The sequence below is a fragment of the Pteropus medius genome, unplaced genomic scaffold, assembly GCF_902729225.1.
Source record: "Pteropus medius unplaced genomic scaffold, Ma_sr-lr_union100, whole genome shotgun sequence".
In the NCBI taxonomy this organism is placed as follows: Eukaryota; Metazoa; Chordata; class Mammalia; order Chiroptera; family Pteropodidae; genus Pteropus; species Pteropus medius.
This window is the reverse complement of record NW_024344378.1, coordinates 20,270,027-20,292,776: the sequence shown is the minus strand read 5'-3', so window position 1 is coordinate 20,292,776 and position 22,750 is coordinate 20,270,027. Positions and strand designations below refer to the sequence as shown.

General features: G+C 48.9%; 1 protein-coding gene across 12 annotated transcripts in view; it reads left to right on the top strand.

Moving 5' to 3' along the window:
- Positions 1–22,750, top strand: part of PAX2 (paired box 2) — an 89,219-nt gene that overhangs the window by 32,126 nt on the left and 34,343 nt on the right. For 9 of the 12 annotated variants that reach the window (XM_039871477.1, XM_039871481.1, XM_039871470.1 and 6 more), the window contains 3 exons: positions 9,908–9,993; positions 11,560–11,679; positions 17,261–17,329. In XM_039871477.1, the coding sequence (XP_039727411.1) occupies positions 9,908–9,993; positions 11,560–11,679; positions 17,261–17,329 (275 nt within the window). The remainder of the gene's footprint in view (positions 1–9,907; positions 9,994–11,559; positions 11,680–17,260; positions 17,330–22,750) is intronic. The other 3 variants (XM_039871473.1, XM_039871480.1, XM_039871479.1) reach the window with 1 other exon arrangement.

Here is a 22,750-nt window from a genome sequence, read left to right as displayed (position 1 = left end):
ACTCGCACGAGTCAGGAGGTCAAACAACTGTTATGGAGCGAAGTTAAAAATCCAAATAAAATATTGACACTTTTTGGGGGAGGGGGAGGGAGGAAGTAAAGGTATTTAAAATAGGTTTTTGTTGCAATGCCCCCAGGATAAAGAATGGAAGGAGACTGAAGACAAGTTAGAGTTTATAAAATCGATGGAATTTATTGCACATCTACTTGGCATTTAATAATTCTCTCATTTCCACATCACCCTCCCCCTCACCCCATCCTGGCCATAGACAGAAAGATACTCAGGTATACAAATGCACATTTATGCACATCAATATTGGTGCACAGACCAATATAAAAAACACAATTGTGAAGCGAGCGTCTCAAACACCCTGGAAACAGTGATGAGTGTGGAGTCATGTATGACTGTGGCTTGCATAGTTGACAGAAATAGGTATAACTGGGCAGAAATTCATGAAGTCGGTTTTGATAAATATATCCAGTATTATAAATTCTGGTTCAATGCATTTAAGCAGATATAAATGTAAAGATACACTAATCATAGAAATAGTGTCTAGAAATGTCAAGACTAAGAAACACATCTGTATGCAGTATCTCCACACAATCATGTACATTATTTAAAAACTAGATAGATAGAGAGATACATAGATAGATAGATAGATAGATAGATAGATAGATAGATAGATAGATAGATAGATAGACAGACAGACAGACAGACAGACAGACAGACAGAGAGACAGACAGAATTTGGAAAATCTATACCCAAAACCTACCAGTGCATATAAAATACACTACAACCATAGCCACTTAACCTAAAATTGTGGTTCATTTGTAACACAGATATGATTCTTATCAAATACAACTATGGCACATGCCAGAGAGAGGGTAAGCATCTTTGGAATCTCGGCTACATGCAATCTCTGTTAATCGTCTGCATATACATTTGCTCAGTTGTCCAGACCATGGATGTGAAAAGACTGAAGGGAAAACTTGTTCATGCCCAAATAGGTAATAAACACAAAGAACTACTAACACAGAAATGTCCAGAAGAGGTAATATGGTTCAGCCTACAGACATTGGAGTCACAGGCCTGGTCCCAAAGTCTGGCTCCATTGCTATTAAGCATGTGACCTTGGGCAAGTTGCTTAGCCTCTCTGTTGTCTCCTTGGTATAATAGAGAACATGCCTATTTGATAAAGTAGTTAGGATTTGAATGAGTAAATGTGTTTGTTATAATACCAATCATAGTGAATTTGAAATAAATGATAGTTGTTGCTTTTCCTATTACTATATGCAGCTCTTCTATTCAGGCCCAGAGTCTCATGGATTCTACCATCTGTTCTTATATGATTGACTTATTCTACCCAGTGGTTAGCAGCGTGGGTTCTAGAGTTAGGCTCCCAGATTTAAATCCTAGCTTTGCTACTTAACAGCTGTGTAACTTTGGGCACGTTACTTAACCTCTCTGAGCCTCAACTTCCACATCAATAGAATAGGGATAATAATCTTTAGAAGAAGTTGTGAGAAATAAATAATCCACATAAAGTGCTTAGCACAGTGCCTGGTACATATTGAACACGTATTAGCTCACTATGTCCTTTAAGATTATGTTATTGTTATTATTAACAATAATAACATTTGTTATTAAACCATTAGTTTTTAAATATTTACATTGTTCCAGGTGCTGTTGCTAAGTGTTAGAAATACGATGGGGAGAAAAATAGGCATGACCTCTGCCCTTGTAGAGCTCACAGTCTGCGGGGAGAACTCAGTATGAATTGAGTAAGCAAGAAAACAAGGTTTCAGCTCTGTGTGGGACCATGAGGGGGAGAAGGGAACACAGAGAACTGGATTGGCAAGCCAGGGTAGAGCCAGATTGGGAAAGATTTTGAGGGCCAGGCTGACGCATTTTGAATTTATTCTGTAGGTAATAGGAAGCAATTATAGGGTTTAGCATCATCACATTCTCTCAGGAGACAGAGAGAAACCATGGATTGATTTTGGAGACTGGAGTACCTAGGCAAGAGGGGGTGGGGCTAGAGGCAGGGAGGCCAGGCAATTTCTAGGAGGCCCCAAGTCTGCTGCTGCTAAGGGGCACTTTCTCCAGGCTTCCTGAGGGAGGTGGGTGTGCCTATGGAGGGACAGCAAGGACAGAAAGGGAGGATTTGGTCCCAGCATTGAGTCTACAGCGGCATCCCTTTCACCATCCTATAAGGCAGTCTTCTAGCCTCTGGAGCTTCCCAGGCAGGACTGTGGGGTGGAAAGCTGGTGGACCCCAGCTCTGTACAGGAAACCCTCATAGATGAGGGCAGGGACGATGGCGAGAGGAGCTAGTCCGGTCACGCTCTGGGCTTGGCATGCACCGCAGACTGGTTTCCAAATGGTTAGTTAAGCACATTGCCCCTTAATTTTTAAACCTATGCCTATCTTGAAGTTAAATCAATCCATATGCTTACCATTCATCATCTAAACCATCACTATTGCCCCCTTGGGCCAGCCCCATGGCCCATCTAGCCCGGTAAATTGTATCTGGCCTGGGCTCCCGGGGACACGTGGTAGAAGGATTATCGCCCTCAGTGCCAATCTTAGAAGACTATGTTGAGGCAGAAAATATGCTTCATATCTAAAAAATCCACTGGGAATCTCTCATCCTGGAATGTACTGAACACTATTTTAACATTATTTTTATTTTTAACCTAAGTTTAGTTTCCACAGAGGAACTGACAGCTTCTTAAATTTTGGTTTCTGTGTAAAATGGAATCAGGATTAGCAGATGCAGAGAAATGTCAATTGATAGAGTATAAGTAAGGAAACTTCTTATGTCACTAAGACTTTCTCCCAGCTCTCTCAAGGCTCCCCTGCATAACTACCAGTTTCACCCCCTGGCTGAAGCTAGTCTTCTCAAATATTAGAAAGTTTATGAATAATCTGGAGAATTTGCTTACATACAGATCTCTAGGCTGGACCACCATCGGAAATTCTAATCAAAAGGTCAGAGGTGGGCCCCAGGATTTGCATTTCAGCACACACCCCAGGGGATACTAATGTAGGTGGTTCAAGGACAGTAGTTTGAGGAAATCCTTCTGAAAGCTTTTTGGTAGAACTCTCATCTCTTGGAGCTTACTTATGACTTCTGAGAAGCAGCAAAAGAGGCAGAAGCTCTTGACACCTTTTGGAGGAACCTTGCTAACCTTGGAATCTGTGTATTCCTTCTACATCCTACTACAGCCAGAATGGAAGGGCCTGCCCATAGCTTCCACACATCAGAGACAATTTTCATGCACAGTACCCTGCCTGCCATATGGTCAGTTGTCCAAACTGAAATCTGCAGGGTATGTGAGTGGGTGTGAGCAAACAATTCTAACTCTGCACAACCTGCAAAGACGGAGCGCAGGAAAACAGAGTTTACGTGTAGCTCTTCCTGGCTGCCATTGGGGAGGGGGCAGTACATTTTAGCTCTACAGTTCCCGGGATGTACAGGCGCAGATTCCAGTTCCTTAGAGTTCTCAGGAATAAGGAGCTACAGGAACCATTTTTGGGGAAAGGAGAAATTTTTCTGCATGATCTATGATACTTCACTTGAGGTTTTGCCATGAAAAGTCTCCAGCTGTTTGCGTTGCTCTGACTTGCCTCGGGGCTGAGCTAGGGACACATGCCTGATGTTGGCAGCTTCCAAAGGCCTGAGACGAAACAATTACCAGCATTCGTTGGGCAAAATTTCCTTTTCTGAAGCAAATATCGTTTTGTCCTCCAGAATGATCCAGCCTGTAATAATACCCCGCCCGAAGTCGCTGGCAAAGGCCCCTCCCAGCACTCCTGCCGCTCAGTGGGCAGTGCGGCTGCAGCTAGCTAGTCTGAAACATTCTCTACGCTGGAGTTCCTTTTATTAACAAAATTGGGAAAAACTTTCTTTAAACCAAGGACTAAATTTTTTTCTGCAAAAAACTCTCTAAATTGTCCTAGAGTCTGCTCTAGGACAATTTAAACAGATTTGCACATGTATGTGACACATGTATGTAGATACTTGACATCTTGCCCCAATGAACCTTTGAGCAAACAGTGACATAACCAGGCCTAGGGCCAGCTAGTCGTTCCACTAGAGAGTAATTCCAAAGTGGAGAAGGCAGTCTGTTCTAGGCAGCTGGACAGGATTGCATGGGGACATGCCTGGAGATTCCATGTATATATCACATTGTCAGCAGCTGGTTCTGGCAGGTGTTATCACTCCTATTTATAGAGGGGAATCCAGAAGCTCAGGAAGCCCCTTGTCCTTTGTTTCTCAGGACACAACAGAACAAGAGAACTAGAATCTAGAAGTATGGATTGTGGGCTTTTGGGTATCTCTTCCCTGGAGGCAGTATAGCTTAGTGGTTAAGAATATGTGCCCTGGGGTTAGTCTATGTGAATTCAAACCTTGGATTTGCCATTTATTAAATGGGTGACCTTGGGCAAGTTATAATATGTCTTATCTTCAAGATGGGTTATTGTGAAGATTAAGTGAATTATTTGTTTGAAACACTTAGAACACTGCCTAGCACCTAGTAAATATTTAGTAGGCAATAGTTTTTATTACCAGAGCCTCCGCTAAGGAAGCACTGCTCCTAGAAATCTTGACCAGCCTAGTCCCGGAAATGCTGTCACCTAACTCCCTCCAAGGTGAGCTGTCTGAGGTCACCTCAATGCTAATAGGATCTCTTCTTGTCTCCACCTCAGGGGGAGTTTTTGCACACCATTTATTATCATATAATATAATGCAATATAATATCATACATAACATAACATAATATGATGGGTAGGTTAACTTGGAAACCCTGAGGCGGACTGTGGATGGATGGATAGATGAATAGATACATTTGTACTAAGTATACATACATTATATCATTCTATTGATTTGTAAAAAGTTCCCCGTCTGCCTGGCTGTAATGAGATTTTTGAACTTTGCGTGGCGATCAATGAGAGGAATATTATTGGCCTGGAGAATTGATATACCTGCTCTCAGTGGCTTGTTCTGCTCCCAGGCAGCCCCGGCCCCCCAGGTGTACGATTCCAGCAGACACTTAACCTTTTTTACAGTGTCATCAGGCTAAAAGGAATCTAATAGTGACACAGGACTTGTGCTCAGCACTCTGCCACTATTGCTTTCCTGTCACAAATAATTTATAGCCTTCTATTTCCATCCCTGAGCCTGCACCCCAGCCCTGCCTCCCGCTTTCCCCCAGCTTCCAGGAATCAATAAACTCACACAGTCACAGTGAGACTTCAGGGTGCAAGGAGACAGACAGACAGACAAAGAGAGGAGACAGAGAAAGAGGCAGAAAAAGAGTGAAACACAAAGGACAGAATGAGAAAAGGAGGAAGAGAGAGAAGGCATAGAACCAGAGGAGGAGAATGTTGAGGGCTACTCTGTTTCTTCGTGAGTTTAACAAACTGTTACTCAGGAGACTGTGTGCTTTCATTCTAACTCACAGAGCCACAATGAGACCGTTTTCCTCTCCAGCTTGGTGAGAGGTGAAGGCCTCCTGGGAATTCAACCAATGAGGGAGTGACTCCACCTGCCTTGTCATCCTTTACTTTAAAGCTCTGCCACACCCCCTGGCATCTCTTGGGTCTAGACAGAGCTGTTGCTCATACTGTCTACAGATCCTTCCCAGTGCCCCCAGGCAGAGCTTCTCAGTCTGTCTTCTCTGATGCAACCTCTTTTGGGGTCAGGCTGTGACACCTGCTGCTGCTATTTCCTGTTCTTCCCAGGTTCTCATAGCAGCTGCATTGACCAGGCTTGGGCATGCTGGGTTGAGAGGCCTCCTGCTGCACCTGGCTCAGCCCCTAAATAGAAAGCCGCCAGGCCTAGGGGTCACCAGAGGAATAATAATACTACTAGTTGTCATATTATTATAGCTAGCATTTATTGAGCCAGGAGCCATACTAATCATTTTACACAGATTATCCAATTTAATCCTAACAGTCCTAGGAAGTGAATAGTATTATTATCTTATTGTACAGATGAGAGAATGAGAAACTGCCAATAAGTAATAGAGCTGGGACTCAGACCGAGCCTTTTCCCCTCTGCTCTAGTCATGCCCTTGACAGTGTGGGAGACTTTAAGTGCCTGAAGTCCCCATGCTGGGCCCAGGCAAAGCCCTGGAGGTTCCCAGGAAAGATGAGGGAGAAGGAGCATCCCTATGGAAGAAAGCAGACTGAAAAGAGAAGTGGGTAGTAGGCACCCTGACAGGCAAGTCTTTCTAGGAGCAGGAAATGGCACCTCCCAGCCCCCCAGTAGAGATGTGCTCTTCAGGGCTCCCAAATACACCCTCCAAAGATCCATGTGCTGGACTTGACTTTTCAGGCCAAGCCTGCCTGGGACCACGGAGGCCATAGATGTGTCTTGCTGTCTAAAGGGCAAGTATGAAAAAGAATTGGAGGAAGAGAAGGAGGAGGAACTGGGTGAAATAATATCAGGCAGTCACCCAAAGCAACTGCTTTTCTTTGTTTTTTTTAATCTCTAGTGCTATTCCCATGAGTTGTTGGGTTGTGTACAGGATGCAGGAAGGCAATGGATAACCATCAGGTTTCCACAATCCCAGTTCTTAAATTCAGCTCTGGGGACTGGCAAGTGCCCACCCCTGGAGGCCATGGATGGACATCAAGAACATCGGTAACTCACAGTAGGCACCCTGCCCAGCTCCTCTCCCAGGCACCACCAAGCTGCTGTCAGGAAATAGCGATTTTCCATCACTTGCTGCCTCAGCTAAATCTGCACCAGTGCCCCATGGGTCAGAGGCTCTGGGTAACAAAGACAGAACCTCCACAAGGCCATCCAGTTGTCTGTCTCACCCAGCCCCAGTTCTGGGCTGCCTTAGTCCAGAGCCCATCAGCCCTCAAGCCAGAGCCACCCGCAGGTCAGTGAGATCCCAGAAGCTTTGGCCGCAATAAATTAAGAGCAGCTGATCTGAACTGCTTGGTCTCCTTCTAGACTTTTCCTATAGACCAGTTTACACTGCCCTTAGCTACTGTCTACTCTTTTCCATTGTGATTATGCTCCAATCCCTCCCCCACCCTATCAACTCTTGGAAGATAACCTTACCTTCTCCTTTGCTCAGAGATAAAACCCATAAAAGCTCCTTTTCAAAGCATTTGGCCACCTCAAAATATGCCATCTCTCTAACTCCTCCGTGCCTTCTATTCCATTCTTTCGTGTTCTGCCTTGCTCTCACAGTGATCCACATTCTCGCAGACAGCTTCAGTCTCCCCCTCTTCACTGGCTCTTCCTCCTAAGCCTGCACGCTTATCCAGGTCTTCTCTACCTTCAGAAGCCTTCCCTCTACTCAGCTGCCAGTTCCATCCTTTGGTTTCTACACTTTTCTCTCCTTTCCTTTCCTACAAACTTCTAAAGGCACTTGTTTGCTTTCACTGCCTCCCTTTCCTCCTATGCACTTCCTAATCTCTTTCTGCCTGGCTCCTTTGCTGATACTGCTCTCCCTCAGGTCACTAGTGTTCACCAGAATTCCCAAGTCTATACCCCTCCTTATTCTCAAATCCTTTCAATTCTTGCGTCGCTGTTGATCTGTAGAATATGTTCTCCGTCTGGAAACGTTCTTCTCCACTGAGTTAGGTAAAACTGCCCAATCCTGGTTCTGCCATTTCCTGTGTGACCAATTCTGACCCCTCTGCAATGTCAGGTTCTTTCCCCCAGTCTCTGAAAGCGGGTGTCCTCTGGTCTCCACTCCTCGGGTCTCTTGAATCTCTCAACACCCCTTTCCTTGACAGTCTCCTAAATCCGCACATGCTTTGCCAGTTGGTTCATGGGCATGTCCAACTGGACACTCCTCTATCACTTCAAATACTGCATGTCTAGGACCAACACGGCCACCTCTCTCCAAAGCCAGTCATTTCCCTGCATCCCTCTTCCTGATGGTGGCACAGACGACCAGCTCTCTGGTTACACAGATTTGGGATTTTAGAACCATATTTGACTCAAGTTAGTTGCCAGATCCTGGCCATTCTGTCTTCACGACGTCTTGCTCATTCTTCCCTTTCTTTCCTAAGACCGGCCTTATATATTGCTTTACCAGAATCAGTTTGTACATGTCCCCTCTAGTTTAGAAATCACTACTTAATCTCTCTCAGCTTTGGTTTTCAATCTGCAAAATGAGGATAATAGCATCTACTTTGGAGGTTGTTGTGAGAATTAAGAGTAGTATATGTAAGTCGTATAAGTTGCATATAATACTGGCGCATAATAGATGCTTGATGAATGGAAAATCACAATTATCATCTCTTCCAAGCTTGCAGCCTTATTTCCTCTCGGTCCCTACGTACCTCTCCCATTCTGGCTGACTGGTCTGGGCATGAGCCCCTAAAATATCATGTCCATTCAGCTTCTATGCTTTGCTTCTATCCTGCTCTGGCTCCTGCTTATACTGCCCTACCTCTGCTTCTTTGTTCATCTCAGAATGATATTATTTACTGGGGGAAAAAGACCTTAGAGATCCTGTAGTCCCACCTCTTTACTTTACAGCTAAAGAAACTGAGGACCAGACAAGTGGAATGATGGGCCCAAAGCTATGTGGCCACTTAATGGCAGAGTCAGAAGCAGGACTCAGAGCCCCTGCCATGTAGCCCAGTGTCCTGTCCACCATCCTCGATGCCTCTGGTTCCTACATGTATCAATATGTTCGGCCCTCCTCCGCTTTAAAGAGCTATATCAAGTTCCACCTCCTCAGTGACTTCTCGCCCAGCTTCCCCCACTTGCAGTGGGCATGGTTCCTCCTCTGCTTCCTTCTGACACTTCCAGCCTGGCCCCCTTGGGGTTACTTAGCTTTCTTCAGGTGTGTGTCTTCCCTCCCCAGCTTCGTTTCCAGCATTGTGAGGCAGGTGCCTTATTTCTATTTCCCGGAAGTGTTCAGTGAAAGCTAGTTAGAGTGGAGTCCACTCCTGACTTGTAACTCACCTGCTGGTTGAGGTGAACTTGGCTTGCACGCCTCTCTGCAGGGAGGAGCAATGCTGTTGGGAAAATTGCTTCCAAGAGCACCTAATTTGTGACCAGTGGGTGTAGGGGAGTGTTCCTCGGTCCCGGCCCCAGGGTTGGTCTTTTGTATCACTGAATCCTGCCTGGCTCCTTCAGAATCCTGGCAAGCCAGCTCATCCCCAACCCTGGGATGTTTGACAGCCCACCCCTCCCCTGCCTCCAGTGCACAGTGGAGGTACACTGAGCTTTTCAACTAGGTTGGTAAAGAAGCTGTGATTCAAGCAGGACCTTAGAAAACAAGGGTATTGGGCCAGTGAGCTTGACATGGCTTTGACTTGTTTAAGAGTAGTAAGTGGGCTCAAGAAGTTGTTCAGGTCCTGACATCTGGCAAAGGGACTATGTGCTGGGTTGGAATCCTGGAGACAAAACAGTCACCCGTGACCCAGCCTTCCTCTGGCTACTTCTCCTTAGCTCACCTCCTTCAACTCTGGAGATGTGTGGTCCAGTCCCAATCGGAAAGCCAACTCGAAAGTGATCTTTAGACCCAGGGAGTCCTGTTCCCAGGAAGAGATTTGCAGTGGTTGAGGAGGGGAGAGTGGACAGCCAACCACCAGGGTAGTCCCCACCCTCAGAAAGGGGAAAGATGCTGTGCTCCACTCACTCTGCTGTACCAATCCTTGCTACCAAAAATCAAGCTGCAATTCAGATGATACACACAACAGGTCAGAATGCAGACTGCCTCCGCCCAGAGCTGCATCAGGCTAGATCTGCAGAGCAAACAGAAAGGAAAGCTAGTGTCTTGCAACAGCCAGTGAGGTCAGGAGTACAGGGAGCAGATGGGTGAGGAAGGAGCTGAGGGGCTGGGGAGAGTTGGGCCAGGCTGGGTTGGAGTTAGTGGGGCTGGAGGGGACATGTGATGTGTGATGCTGTTGTGATGTTTCAGGATCATCCGGACCAAAGTTCAGCAGCCTTTTCACCCAACACCAGATGGGGCTGGGACTGGAGTGACTGCCCCTGGCCACACCATTGGTAAGAGGGCTGAGGGAAGGGGAAAAGCAGGGCCCCACCTGGGAAAGCCAGATACCAAGCTCCACCCCCAGGAACTATTTTTCCTAATTTGTGCTCTCTCTGAGCTCTTAGAGGCTCAAAGATGTCCTTGAGACTAGCTCACTAATACCTCTCCCTCCCTCTCCCCTCTCTCTCTCTCATTCTCTCATTCTCTCTCTCGCTCTCTCTCTCTCTCTCTCTCTCTTTCTCTCTCTCTCTCTCTCTCTCTCACATACATTCTTACTCTCCCTCTCACTCTCTCCACCCCCTATTAATACTTTCTCTTTAGCTTTTCTTCTTCCCTTCCTTCTCCTTCTCCATCTCTTATTTTTATCTGATCCTGTATCCCTACCTGTCTCTCTTTCATGTCTACTTTCTTACTTCATTTTTTTTTAATTTTGAAAATTATTATTCTCTCTTCTCACCTCCTACCCTTTCTTCTTTCCTCTTCCCTCCTCTCTCTGCTTTTCCTTTTTTCTTTTCTTCTCTCTGTATGTGTGGCTCTGGGTCTGTTCTGTCTCTCTCCCTCCCTCTTAATGGCCTCTTTCTTCTTGGCTTGTCTCTCTTAATCTCTTTGTCTCTCTCTCATCCACTCAGTAACTCTCTGCCTCTCTCCAGGCTGCTTATTTACTGATCCTTTTTCACGGCCTTCCAGAGACAAGACCCAGGCCTACCAGAACACCTGCTAACATTCCCCCCATTCCCCACACATATAGTCTTCCCTTTGGCCCAAGGGTGCTTGGTACTGGGACTTAAGAGGCAGGGATGTAATCAGACATCCTCTTGACCGCTGTTCCCTTCTGTCTTGACCAGTAGGAAGTAGAATAGCTGGTCCCAACCCTCCTGGACTTGGCAGGATCTGTTACTTACTAGGTCTGTGTTACAGTGTGTGCCGGAAAGGAGGGTTGGGCAGATCATTATGGAGTGAATGTGTTCACTAGTCTGTGCCCTGAGGAGAAATTAGGAACTTCTCAAGTGATTTCAAGACCAAAAGCAACTGGGAGAGAGGAGCTATGCACTCTTGGGGAATATCAGGACCATTCTGTGTCTCCTAGAGATTCATAGACAGATCTTAGAAAGCCACAGACTCTAAATCAGGATTGGTAAAGACTCAGCCCAGGAGACTGAGTAACAGTGAGCTGGGGTTTATTTAGAAGGATTTTCCTGGCCCCAGGGATTGGATGAGCTGTGCAAGGAGGCATCCTAGGAGCTGTGCTTGCTACAGGACTGCCGAGTTATTCCAGATTGACTCAGCTTTGGTGTTTCCATCTATCTTCAGGGGAGTAAGTTCAAGGGCCCCAGTGAAATCTATAGGTCTTCAGAGAAGGCTTGGGGTTGACTGGTCACCAGTCAGCCAGGGCTGGACAGAAGTGAATAGTCTGCTCTGTATGTAGCAGTGCCTTCTCCCCTAAACCTCAGAGGAAGAAGGGAAACGTAGGTTCACCGTCCCTCCTTATTTCCTCTGCTTCTCTCTGCCCCCAGCACTGGGGCTTTGGCCTGCAATCACAACTGTTATCCTGATGGCATTTCCTCCTTACTCTCATCCAGTTCCCAGTACGGCCTCCCCTCCTGTTTCCAGCGCCTCCAATGATCCAGTGGGATCCTACTCCATCAACGGGATACTGGGGATCCCTCGCTCCAATGGCGAGAAGAGGAAACGTGATGAAGGTAGGGAGGAGGGAAGAGGCTTGGCTTCCATGTGCATGCTTTGTCCTTGGACTCAGAGCTCCGGTTTCGGCCTGGCCTCGCAGCTGCTCTGCTATGAGATCAGTTTTAGTTGCAAAGCCCAGGTTCTCCCACTGCCCTGCTGGCTCCTGGAGAGAGGGAGGCAGGCTGCTGGTGAGGCCATCAGCTTCGCCATCTGCTCAGTAGCCCCGACTGCCTCACCTTCCACTGGGACTCACCCCCAGTATCCCTGTGGGGTGCCAGGAGGAGAAGCATGAACCATGTACCTTGGGAAGGTTTTGGAGGTTAGGGGACATCTGGTCTCTGACCCGAGGATGAAAGCCCAACATGCCTTGTCCTCCCGTGATTCCAACCCATCAGGAAATAGGGGAGCGATGTCATATGCAGCTGACCCTGGTGTCCTTCCTCTGTTACACATGGACACTGGCCCCATTAAAACCACTCAGGGAGCTGGACCGGGGATCACCTCTGTGCTCCCTCGTGGGAGGAGACAGCACTCAGGCTCTTCTCTGGCCTTCCGCTCATTCCCCTTAATACCTCAAGATGTAGCCAGCTGTTAGGCAGGGAGATAAAGAGAGAGGGGAATGAAGAGGAGGCGGAGAAGGGAAGGGAAGTAAGCAGATGAGTTTAGGAGATGTTGTTTTTCAAATGTGTGACATTAGAGGTCCCTGGATGGCCATCTGATTCTCTTCTGATGCATGAGGCCTGGGCAGAAGGCTGGCAGGCTCAGACAAACAGACACCAGTATCTGGAGCCTGCTTCCCGCCCCAATCTCACGGTCCCTGCTGGGGTGGCAGTACCTCCCGGTTTAGGGAGGGTGTATGATTTTAAGGGTGTATATCATGAAATTGAGTCCTCTAAAGATGAGCATAAAGGGGGTGACCATATATCCCATTAGCCCAGATGGTTCCAATTTATGCCTCATGTCTACGTCTTGACCAGTCAGCATCTCCTTTTTCTTTCAAAACTGTCCTGTTTAGACAATAAATCATATGGTCATCCCAAGCTTAGATAAGCCCTTGGCTGGGGCAGCTTTAGAGGGTGAGGAACAGAGAAAAGAAACGAAGCTGAGATTCCCTGGGCCGAGGCTGAGGGAAAAGAGTGTGAGAGCCCTGGCCTCCGGCGGAAGGGACAGAGTGCGAGAGGCTCGGGTCTGGCAAGACAGCGATGACCTGGTGCTGGCCTCCTTCCAGAAGCCCTAATGGCCTCGTTTTACAGGGAAACAGCTTGTCTGGCTCTATTTCTCCTTCTTCCAAAATATTCAAACCCATTTGGCTGCCACGGCCTTTGCCACTCACTAAATTTCATTGTGGTTGTTTTGGCGGCAGCCCCTGATGGGCAGGGGAAGGCTGTGCAAAAGGCCCTAAGTCACAATTCCCCCTGGGAGTTTCCCACACTCAGGCCTTAGCTAAGCTTCCTGGCGCCCTGAATGGTTTGGAAGATTCTAACCTTAAACCATAAAGGTTTCTCCTTTAACCACCAACACTTGCATTTTTTAGAGTGGGAGCTGGCCAGGAGGCCAGGGGAGGCCACAGAGTCCCCTCTTTCCTCTCCCCCATTAGCCTGAAGTTGGGGACAAGCATGCCCTCTGCTTCCTGGGCTCCTATGGGCCATGAAAGGAGGCCAGGGGTAGGAAGGCACTGGCATGAGGCTTTGGCCACCCCAGGTTGGGCCTGCCTGGCCCAGAACGGAGCATTCTCCTCTCTGAGCAATTGATCACATCCATTGTTTAAAATCCATTCAACTCAGTGAACCTTTCCTGTGTGTCAGTGACAAGTAAGGCTTGGTGATACAGGATCCCAAAGCAGAATGAGATATGATTCTTGTCCATAAGGAGCTTATAGTCTAGTGGGGCATGTAAAACATGTGAGCCCAGAAAGCAGAAAGGCCCATCAGATATCTGCGATGTGGTGGAGGTTTGAGCTGCAGGCCATGGGAGCTCATGGTGGGGAGGAAATAAACCCCAGGAAGAGCTCCTCTGTGAGGAGGAGCCTGAGGGATGGGCGAGGGGCATGTTCAAAAGCAATGGTAGTGTGAAATTCTATTTGATTGACCCAGCCTTGTGACCAGAAGGTATTGTGGTTACAAAATGCGGGGGCACTTTGGCTGGGATGAAAGAGCAGGAAGGCAAATCATAGAAAGTCAGGCTAAGCAGATGGGTTCGGGTCACAGGAGATCAGGCCAAGACCGGACCACATAAAGAATTTGGACTTTTTTCTGCAGTCACGAGTAGCCACTGAAAGTGTCTGAGCAGGAAGGCAGAAGGACAGGACTGGATTTGAAAAGACCATCCTCCAGCAAGGTGACAGTGATGGCTGCAGGGAAACCTCTCAGGAAGCAGTTGAAGTTTTCTAGATGAGGGACAGTGGGGGCCTCTAAGTTTCCTCTTACTGCCTATAAGCTACCTGGCTAGCCAGGTAGCAAGAAGAATCAGAGGCCCTACTTCTTTTTGGGGGAGTGGGAGGGTTCTCTCGCACTGATTTCCCCTTTCATCGACCAACTGCAGACCAGATGGAGCTATCCTTTCCCTGGTAGAGGCCAGAGCCTATGAGGGAGGCCAGTTCTCTCTGACTTCTTGTCCCCATACCACACATACTTTATCCATGGGGCCCAGGTGGGAAGGGAGAGGAAAAGAAAGGCGAGAGAGAAGGCAGACCTTTCATAGCCCATCCTCCCCCTCCCCCACTCTGGGTGCCTCCAAGCAGCCAGGCCCAGTTTGCATTAGGGAGCAGCTCAGATGATTAAGAATAGGGGAGATAATTATGTGTCAAGATGATGTAGCCCAACTCTGCAGTCAGGCCAAGGTAGCACAGCAGCTGGCAAGCCCGTTGCAGGAGGCAACCTCGGGCATGGGCTGCACAGACATCCAGGTGTGTCCTTTAGCTACTAGGCCAGCACTGCAGGCAAAAAAGAAAACTGGCTTGGGGCGCTGCGGGGCACTAGGATGGGGACAGGTATACAGGCAAAGGACTAGACTTCAAGGGAATGGAGGAACACACCTCCCTCCAGGAAAACCTTGATCCCCTGCCAGGCTGGCCCTCCTTTGTTTGGCCCCATGTACTGTCCTATCTCTCTAGAAGTGTCATACCCCGAGGGCAAGCTGTGAGCCTCTCAGTCCTCCAGGAAGTCACTCCCGCTCCTGCCTCTGGGTACAGTTCGGTCTATTCTTCAGCTCTAACAATGTCATGGTGGTGGGCATTAGCGAGGACAATCACTGCAGCGTGAGCTGGCGATATTGGAGACAATCTCAGCAGTAGTTATTGGTGTTCACAGTGATAATACCCAGAACATTATTGGCACTGGCACTCGGAATATGGACAGCGTTATTAGTATCTGCAGCAATCATATCTGTGGGGATATTAGTAAAGGGCTGATCAGCTGTGACTCTGGGGGAAAAGGAAACTGATAGTGACTGTGAGCCTGCTTGAGATGCCTTGTCACGCCTTGGTCTTTGAAAGGATGCAAGAATGCCCAGGCTTTCCTTTGAGAAATGTGCTAGTCAAGAAGCTTTGACCCACCCCACCTCGCCCTAATTCCCACCCTGTACCCACCAATTGACCACTAAAAAAAGTCCAGAGCTCCCAGAATGAGACAAGGACACAGACAAGGGATAGATGATGTAGTTATGTCATGAAGCACATAGAAGAGTCTGAGAAGGTAGACCACCGTTCAGTACACTGCTAAAACCTTTACTTTTTTTGGCTATAATTATGGGTGGGTATATTAGGGTCCTTTGAAAGGACACTGCTTGCCTGAATGTTGCTTGCCCTGGCTTATGTGACTGGAAGATAGAGACACTTGTGTTTTTTCAGGCTGGAAAACCAAAGTCCTTTGCCTTCACCCAAGTTGCTTTCAGCTGTGGCCCAAAGCACTGCCATCCATCGGTGTTGGTGAAACACAGAGCAATTATAAAACTTGTCCAGAAATCCAAATGAAGTCATATGGTCTGAGTCTGTTATATGCAGGAGGGGAGGTGTGTTGGTCTCATCCTGTGGTGTGTGGAATTGCAGGGGGCTGTGATTTTGCATTCCATTAATTAGGTGCACAATGAGTTGTGCAGTTGAGTGATGCCAACGCAGTGCAGTTGTGCATTTGCAGGCAGGGCGGATTGCACGGCTGCAAACGGCTGAATCCTGTCACTGCCTTTAATAGCTCCCTTCTGCTTTAGATGGAGCAGTAACTGGAAGAAGCAGTGTATTTCCTTAGTTTCCCTCCTAGAGATCCCCAAGTGTGCTGCTCAGGTTAGACTTGGAGCAAATGAGGGGATGAGGTTATGGAAATGAGCAGCACCTACCCTATCTAGGAGCCCTGGCTTCAGGCAAGAGAAGGCTTCAGGCAAGAGAAGGCTACAGACCCCCACAAGGAAGGAGGATTTGGGTTAGGGGCCAGCAGGCAGTCCCTGGAGCGTGGCCCAGATTGACAGGGGGCCCAATAGGGAAGGGTGTGGGTTCTGGAGCCAGGCATAGCTGGGTTTGAACCCTAGTGCCTTGGGCAAGTCACTTAACCTTTATCAGCTCAGTCTTCTCTTCTGTAAAGTGGGGATGGTAACAGCACTCACTTTGAGGGGACCATGGGGAAGACTACGCAAGATCATGGGTATTGGGTGCTGAGCCAACTCTGTCTTGGCTGATGGGTTGCTATGTGTCTACGGAGGAAGTCCTAACCAGCAAGTTCATGTTTTGAGGGGAAATGAAGTTGTGTTGGAAAGAAACTTATTTGGGCACAGGCTCCCTAACCTTGGTGCGGCCTCTTTTATGTAGGGCAGCCTAAGGAAGCTAATGCTGGGATAAGCTGACCTGGGTGGGCTCAGGGCGGTGGGGGACAGATGGCAACCTCCCATGTGATTGGGAGACCCTTTGTCCATCTCTGCTTACTCCAGTTGGGCCACATGTCTCTCTTAGCATCCGCAGGCATTTTAGTGTATGTGAATGAGACCCCCTTCTTCCCTAACACAGAGGCATGCCTCTGTCCACTGCTGTGCATTTCTGTTCCCATGTGCGAGTTTATTTATGTATGTTTGTTTATAGACACATATGTAATTTCTTACGTGGTTCATGAAAATGTGGGCATGTGTGTGTTTTCCACCAGGCTGCCATCTTTGGGTGAAAGGGGATGTGGAATGCCGTGCATTGGGCAGGCAGGCTGTCTTCTGGGTAGTGTGTATACTTGAAGAGGTGATCAAATGTGAGCAGGTGCATGTCCACCAGTGCCAGTAAGCAGGGAGAACTCAAGCTAGGCCTGAGTGTGTTAGAGTCCATGGTCTCGAGGCACAGGCGCGAATATAGACCTTTGCCCAAAGGGCCCCGTAGGCATCACTGTGCATTCTGTTGGCAAATGGAGGGGTTATACTGAACCTATCTCCAGGGGTGGCCTGGGGCCCAAGGCGAGGGAGACTGAGGCTGGGAGTCCTTACACCCTCAGGCTGTGTGGGAGTTGCTGCTCAGAACCCTCACAAGCCCTTCGAAGAGGAGCCTGGTCTCCCAATCTCGGGATCTTGCCCCCGTCTTCTACCTGCCTGTCTTTCGGGATCTCTCAGTGTCTGTCTGTCTCTCATTTGCTCCAGTCGAGGTATACACTGATCCTGCCCACATTAGAGGAGGTGGAGGTTTGCATCTGGTCTGGACTTTAAGAGGTATGGGGGCCAGAGGGAACATGGTGTGGGGGTCAGGGGACATAGCTGGGGGGTGGCGGTTAGAGACTACTCAGAGAGTGGGTTCCCAAGGGCCAACAAGCAGACAAGGAGGAGGTGGCTCAGGCTTTCCCTGGGAAACCAAGAGGCTAACAGTCTCAGGGCCTGGATCCCTTCCTCCACGGGCCACTGCTGGGTTTAGGGGCTGAGGCCTTGGTGGCCTGGAGGGTCAGGCACTCAGTGGTTGGGGGGCACTTTTTCCAGCCCTTGGAAAAACAAAGAGCAGATCGGGTAGTAAAACAAAAGCAAAGGAGACCTGGAAGCACCTGACAGCCCTAATTCATCACGGCCCAAGTTTTTTCCTGTGTTCCCATTATATTTGTTTGTAAAAGTGGAAATCAATTTTGAAGGTAATTTTCTGGAAAGAATGGAAGGGAGGTGGGAGGGCCGGATAAGGCAGAGATGGTAAAAGGAAAAATTTAGGCCAGGCACAGCCCAGGGGCAGCTCTTGGCAAGGTGAAAGAAAATTGCATATTCAATCTCCATCCATGAATCTCCCTCACTGCTGCCCGCCTCCTGCTTGAAAACAATGAAGGCTTTTTCTCAACGCTGGGCAGGGCCTCAGTATCAGCCTCACTTTAACTTCAGGGTCATTAATTCCCTGATTATTGAAGGAGAAGAGAGGGTTGCAGCATCGTCAATTCCAAAGGCACCCCCCATGTGATCAGGCTCTGGCTGGGGTACAGTGGGGGGCAGCCAGGGTGGGGCGAGGTGTTGTTTCAGAAGAGCAAAGGGGTGGGGAGGGAGGAAATGGGGAGCCAACTGGACTGGGGGGAAGGAAGCCAGGAGGAGGGTGAAAGAAGGCAGTCATTACTGCATACCTCTGTTGTGTTGTTATTGCAAATTAAAAGTAGCATGTTCCACTCCACAGCTATCTTTGGGGAGGGAGGGGCACCGAGGGAGGTGGGGGATCTTATCATTGCTTCTTCAGCAGACCAGCCGTGGTGTCACCGTGTGAGGTGACATTTGAATTTACAATTCCGCTGAGAAAAGCCATTAATTCACAAATTAACATTTCTCCCTCTCCCTCTCTCTTTAACACTCTCTCCCTCTCTCACATGGATGTGCAGGCAATTGAAAAGACAAAGGAAATAGCCTTAAGGAAGAGACTTTACTGCTAGTCTGTCTGTGCTGAGATTGCTCCCCCTGCTTCCAGATAGATAAACCAATTACCTGAGCAGCTCTGCTCCTGGCCGCCCGCGATCGCCTCCTTTTGTAGGCTGCCTCTATGGCTGGATTACACTCCGAGTATCTCATTAATGCAAACCAGGCATGCCCTGGTCACCAGTCTCTCTTCCCGGCTCTCCTTCTGGAGAGGTACCAGGAGGAGTGCTGGTTTCAGAAAAGGCAGGCAAGGAGGACCCAGGGGAGAGGAGAGGCTGCCACTGTCCGGCTGCCTGGCCCTGGGACTTTGGAGGAGGCTGATGGAGGAAGTCTGCAGGCGAGGGCTCCCTGGTAGGCTTGCATGGGCAGACAGAGGCAGACAGGAGCCAGAGCCTGACTCTCTCAGCATCTGTCCTCTGTGGCCTTTTGGTCCAGATGCAGGGGGCTGGCAGAAACAGAGAGGGATCTGAGCACTCCCTGCATGAGAAGAGCTTCGGAAAATTTCGCTGAGTACACATCATTTTACTGGGACAGGGTTCAGCTTGAAGGAGCTGGGAGGGGCACTGGAAGGGCCCAGAAGACACAGTGAGGTTGCACTATGTTGAGTAAACAAAATGAGGTTGCACTGATTCTAGCACTTGGGCACAGTTATGTTTGTTCACCACCTAATACGCGCGCGCGCGCGCACACACACACACACACACACAGCCGTTAGATTCCCTTTTTAGAGAATCCCCACCCAGGAGTGTGGACCTGGGGTGGAATGCCCTTGGATCTCAGAAGTGAGCTTACGTCATGAGCAGGAAATCACAGAGCCTCTTTCTGCTTTCGCTTTCCTCTGGGCCCTGGCCAGGCTCTGTAAGAAGGCATATTGGCAGAGGGAAGCCGAGCAGAGTTTGAGTTTCTCTAAGGAGAGATGCTCTGTGGATTATTGCTGGAATTATATGTTTCTACATGCATTATACTACCTAGCACAGGTGAGGTCATAGACTGCTTCTCATGAAGCAGGTTCTATGAAAGTCCAGAAACCAAATCTAGAGGAAGGTAATCATCCATCTAGACAAGTGCCCGGGTTTAACTGCATTAACAAAGCTCAACCTGTGTTCATTTTCCAACAAATATTCAAACTTGGCTAATGTCCACTCCAGTCCAAGGAACAGCTAAGGTTCAAAGGTCAGCATTTGCCAAGACACCAAAAAAATCCACTTACGAACACACGTTCATTGTTATGATTATTCTTCCCAGTAACCTGAAATCAGACCATTCATACTGAGGGGAGAATTTTTCTATCTTAGTTGAATTATATGTTTTAGCCAAACTCTGGCCAATGTTGGCCATGAGCCTGTTGAACACTGACCGTGTCATTTTATGGAGGCAGGTGAAGGTTATGTTGATGTTTTATGAAGAACTTTACCCAAGGTAAATGGCCCCCTGGACTTACTTTTTTCTGTGGGGAAGGACCAGGGTTTAGCCATGGCAGTATGTAGCTGACTGGGTGCATGGGTTTATACCAGAGACTATGGCTAAATCATTAACTACCTACCTGAGGTTCTCAGCCAGTTCATGCCGTTTTGGATAGAGTTATAATTGCTTGTTTGAGGAAATATGTTGTGATTTAGCACAAAAGAGTATTTTTTTCATAAAGTGCCAAAAAGATAGAATAGCTAGGTTGACCCCATGCCCCAGGAGAGAACATACAGATTTGCAGTAGAGTGGGCTGTCTATGTCCCTCCACCACCGGAAGTTGGGGTAGGTGTAGCAGAGTATTACGACTTTCTTGGCAAAGGCCTCAGGTCGTGCTCCCCGCCCTGTGTCTGTACACTCCTGTGCACCTGTATGTTCACCCATCTTGTCAGGCTATGTCTCCAGATCCTAGTCTTCCCTTGGAAACTAGCTTCCAGCCCTGCAGGTAGGCATCATTCTCCTTCCCCCACCCAGCAAGGGCACCAAGCGAGAAATCCGCTGCCTCAGCGCTGCCCTTCTCCAAGCACAGGCTCTGGACAGGAGGGAGGAGCCAGGCGCTGAGGCTGTCCCCCAGTTCCCCAGGCCCTGCTGCTTGTGGGCTTACCTCCCTGGGCACCTCCTCTCCTATAGGCCAGTAGACCGCTGAGAAGGGCAGGGCCTTGGGGGACCCTCAGAAAAAGGGTTTGGAGAGACCCAGGATTATTGCCGCCTGCCAGAAGAATGGGTCCCATCAGCCTCCCTGACCACTGTGGCTGCACGAGGAGCCCTGGACCCCCTCCTCTGCCTGCTTCCCCAGGGCAATGGTAGCTGGAGGGCTTTCCAGGACCCTCCCCACTCTGCCCCATGGGGGTGAAAAGGCAAGGAGGGTTGGGGGAGGGTTGGGAGAGAGCTGGGAGACATCACGAGTCTCAGAGCTGAGTTGCAGCAGAGCCAGTAATTCAAACCATCCTGACCCTTCGGTGAACTCGAACCTGCTGACCTTGACAGCACCAGACAAGGGAGGCCTCAACCTTTATGGAGGCCTTGCCTTTTCTCCCTTCCTTCTTTGGAGCCCTGTGGCCCAGCCTTCAGGTGTCTCCTAATTTGGCCATCCCCATGAAATGTCAGCATCCCTCCCTCCCCGAGGTGCCTGCTTGCCTGCCTCAAAGCACCCTTTGTGCTCATCTCCACCAGAGGCAAGTGCGTGGGCATCTCACAGGGGTCCTTCCAGGGCTGGGCTGAGGCTTTCTCCTTTAAACAGAGCTGTGCGCCTTGCCCGTTCTCCTACCGCAGGCTTCACCTTTTTCAGGAGTACTGGCTATAGAGTGTGTGCGCGTGTGTGTGTGTGTCTTGGGTATGCACAGGGGCCAAGATAAAATGTGATCGAGACAGAGTGGACAAGGGGAGGGAAGAAAAGCCTGAGGAAAGCTGCCCAGGAACCTGCATTAAAGTAAATGTAGTTTATGAAGTTTATGCTTTCCTCCCAGGGAGAGCTGGATTCCATCCAGCTGCCTCCCAGAGCCTGCCAAATGGCTCCTGAAGCAGAAAGTGCAGGCAGGAGCATGGGCAGGCCAGTGACAGAGGGAGAGACGCGTGTACGCACACACACACGCGCACACACGCACACACATCCCCCCCCTCCCTCACCGGCTTACACAGATCTCCCTAGGCCCCAGCAGACTTTGAAGACTGGAATGGAGGGATGCGGACGGTATGTTTGTTAGGAGTGTCTCCAGGAGCTTCCCTTTCCTTCCCTCTTCCCTCCCAACCCTGCCTCCATCTCATTTGGCAGTGTGGACACCTGGGTGAACTATTGGCATGGTAAGCTGGGCCGAGGGCAGTGTGGACCACTGAGACAACTAGCTTGTGGAAGCTGCTCTAGGTGAGGGGTAGTGTGGGTAGTCTTGGGGTGGCAGGTATGAGGTCTGGGTAGTAAAAGGGATCAGAATGAGCTCTGCCAGGAACCTGCCCTTTTCTGATGCTGGAGATCTATTTTTCTCTGGCACCTTGGTCAAAAGCAAGTAGGCACCTTGTAGCTAGTGAAGACAGCTGCTGGAATTTCTTAAGGAGAAACAATGAAAGACAGTATTTTCTTTTCTGGAAATTCAAAAGAAATAAATGGTTGACAAGGTTAGGATATGAGAACTCTTAGAGGGACTTATAAATGAGCTGGAATATCTGTCCTTATATACTCTTCATGGGCACAAGCCCATGAAGTGGGCCAGGATCCTTGACTTTAGAGGAAAGCGTTGTGTGGAGGACAAGAATGACCAGAAAGGGCAGTGACATGTGGCAAAGGGCTTTGCTCCAGCCCGCCGGGTTGGCAACATCTGGTCTCTTGCCTCTGTGCTTCTGAGACACGTCTCCGCTGGGAACGGGCAGCGGGAGAACTCTATCTCCCACCTCTTCCTGGGAACTCCTTGTCCCTCTTTGAGTTCTGCCGGGAGCCGGGACAGAGGAGGACAACAGAGGTAGAGTCATCTGAAGGCAGAGAGTAGAGGGCAGAAGAGAATAGAAGAGGAAGTGAAGGAACGGCAGGTATTACCAACTGCGGAGGCTCCTCTGGGAGACCAGGAGACGCTAGGCATGGAGAGCAGCAGAAACTGCCCAAGGATGGCTTTCGCCCTTTATCTCCTCTTCTCTCTCCCTTCCCCTCCCTCCCTTCCCCTCCTTATCCCTTCCCTCTTCCCTGCACACATCTTTATTGGTTCTGGTAATAGCGTTGATTTGCATGTCAGGCAAAGCCTTGCTACACACACAGAAAGAAAACCCCAGCCTTGGCGGCGTGGCAGTGTCAGCTCTCGCTGTTGTTCGACA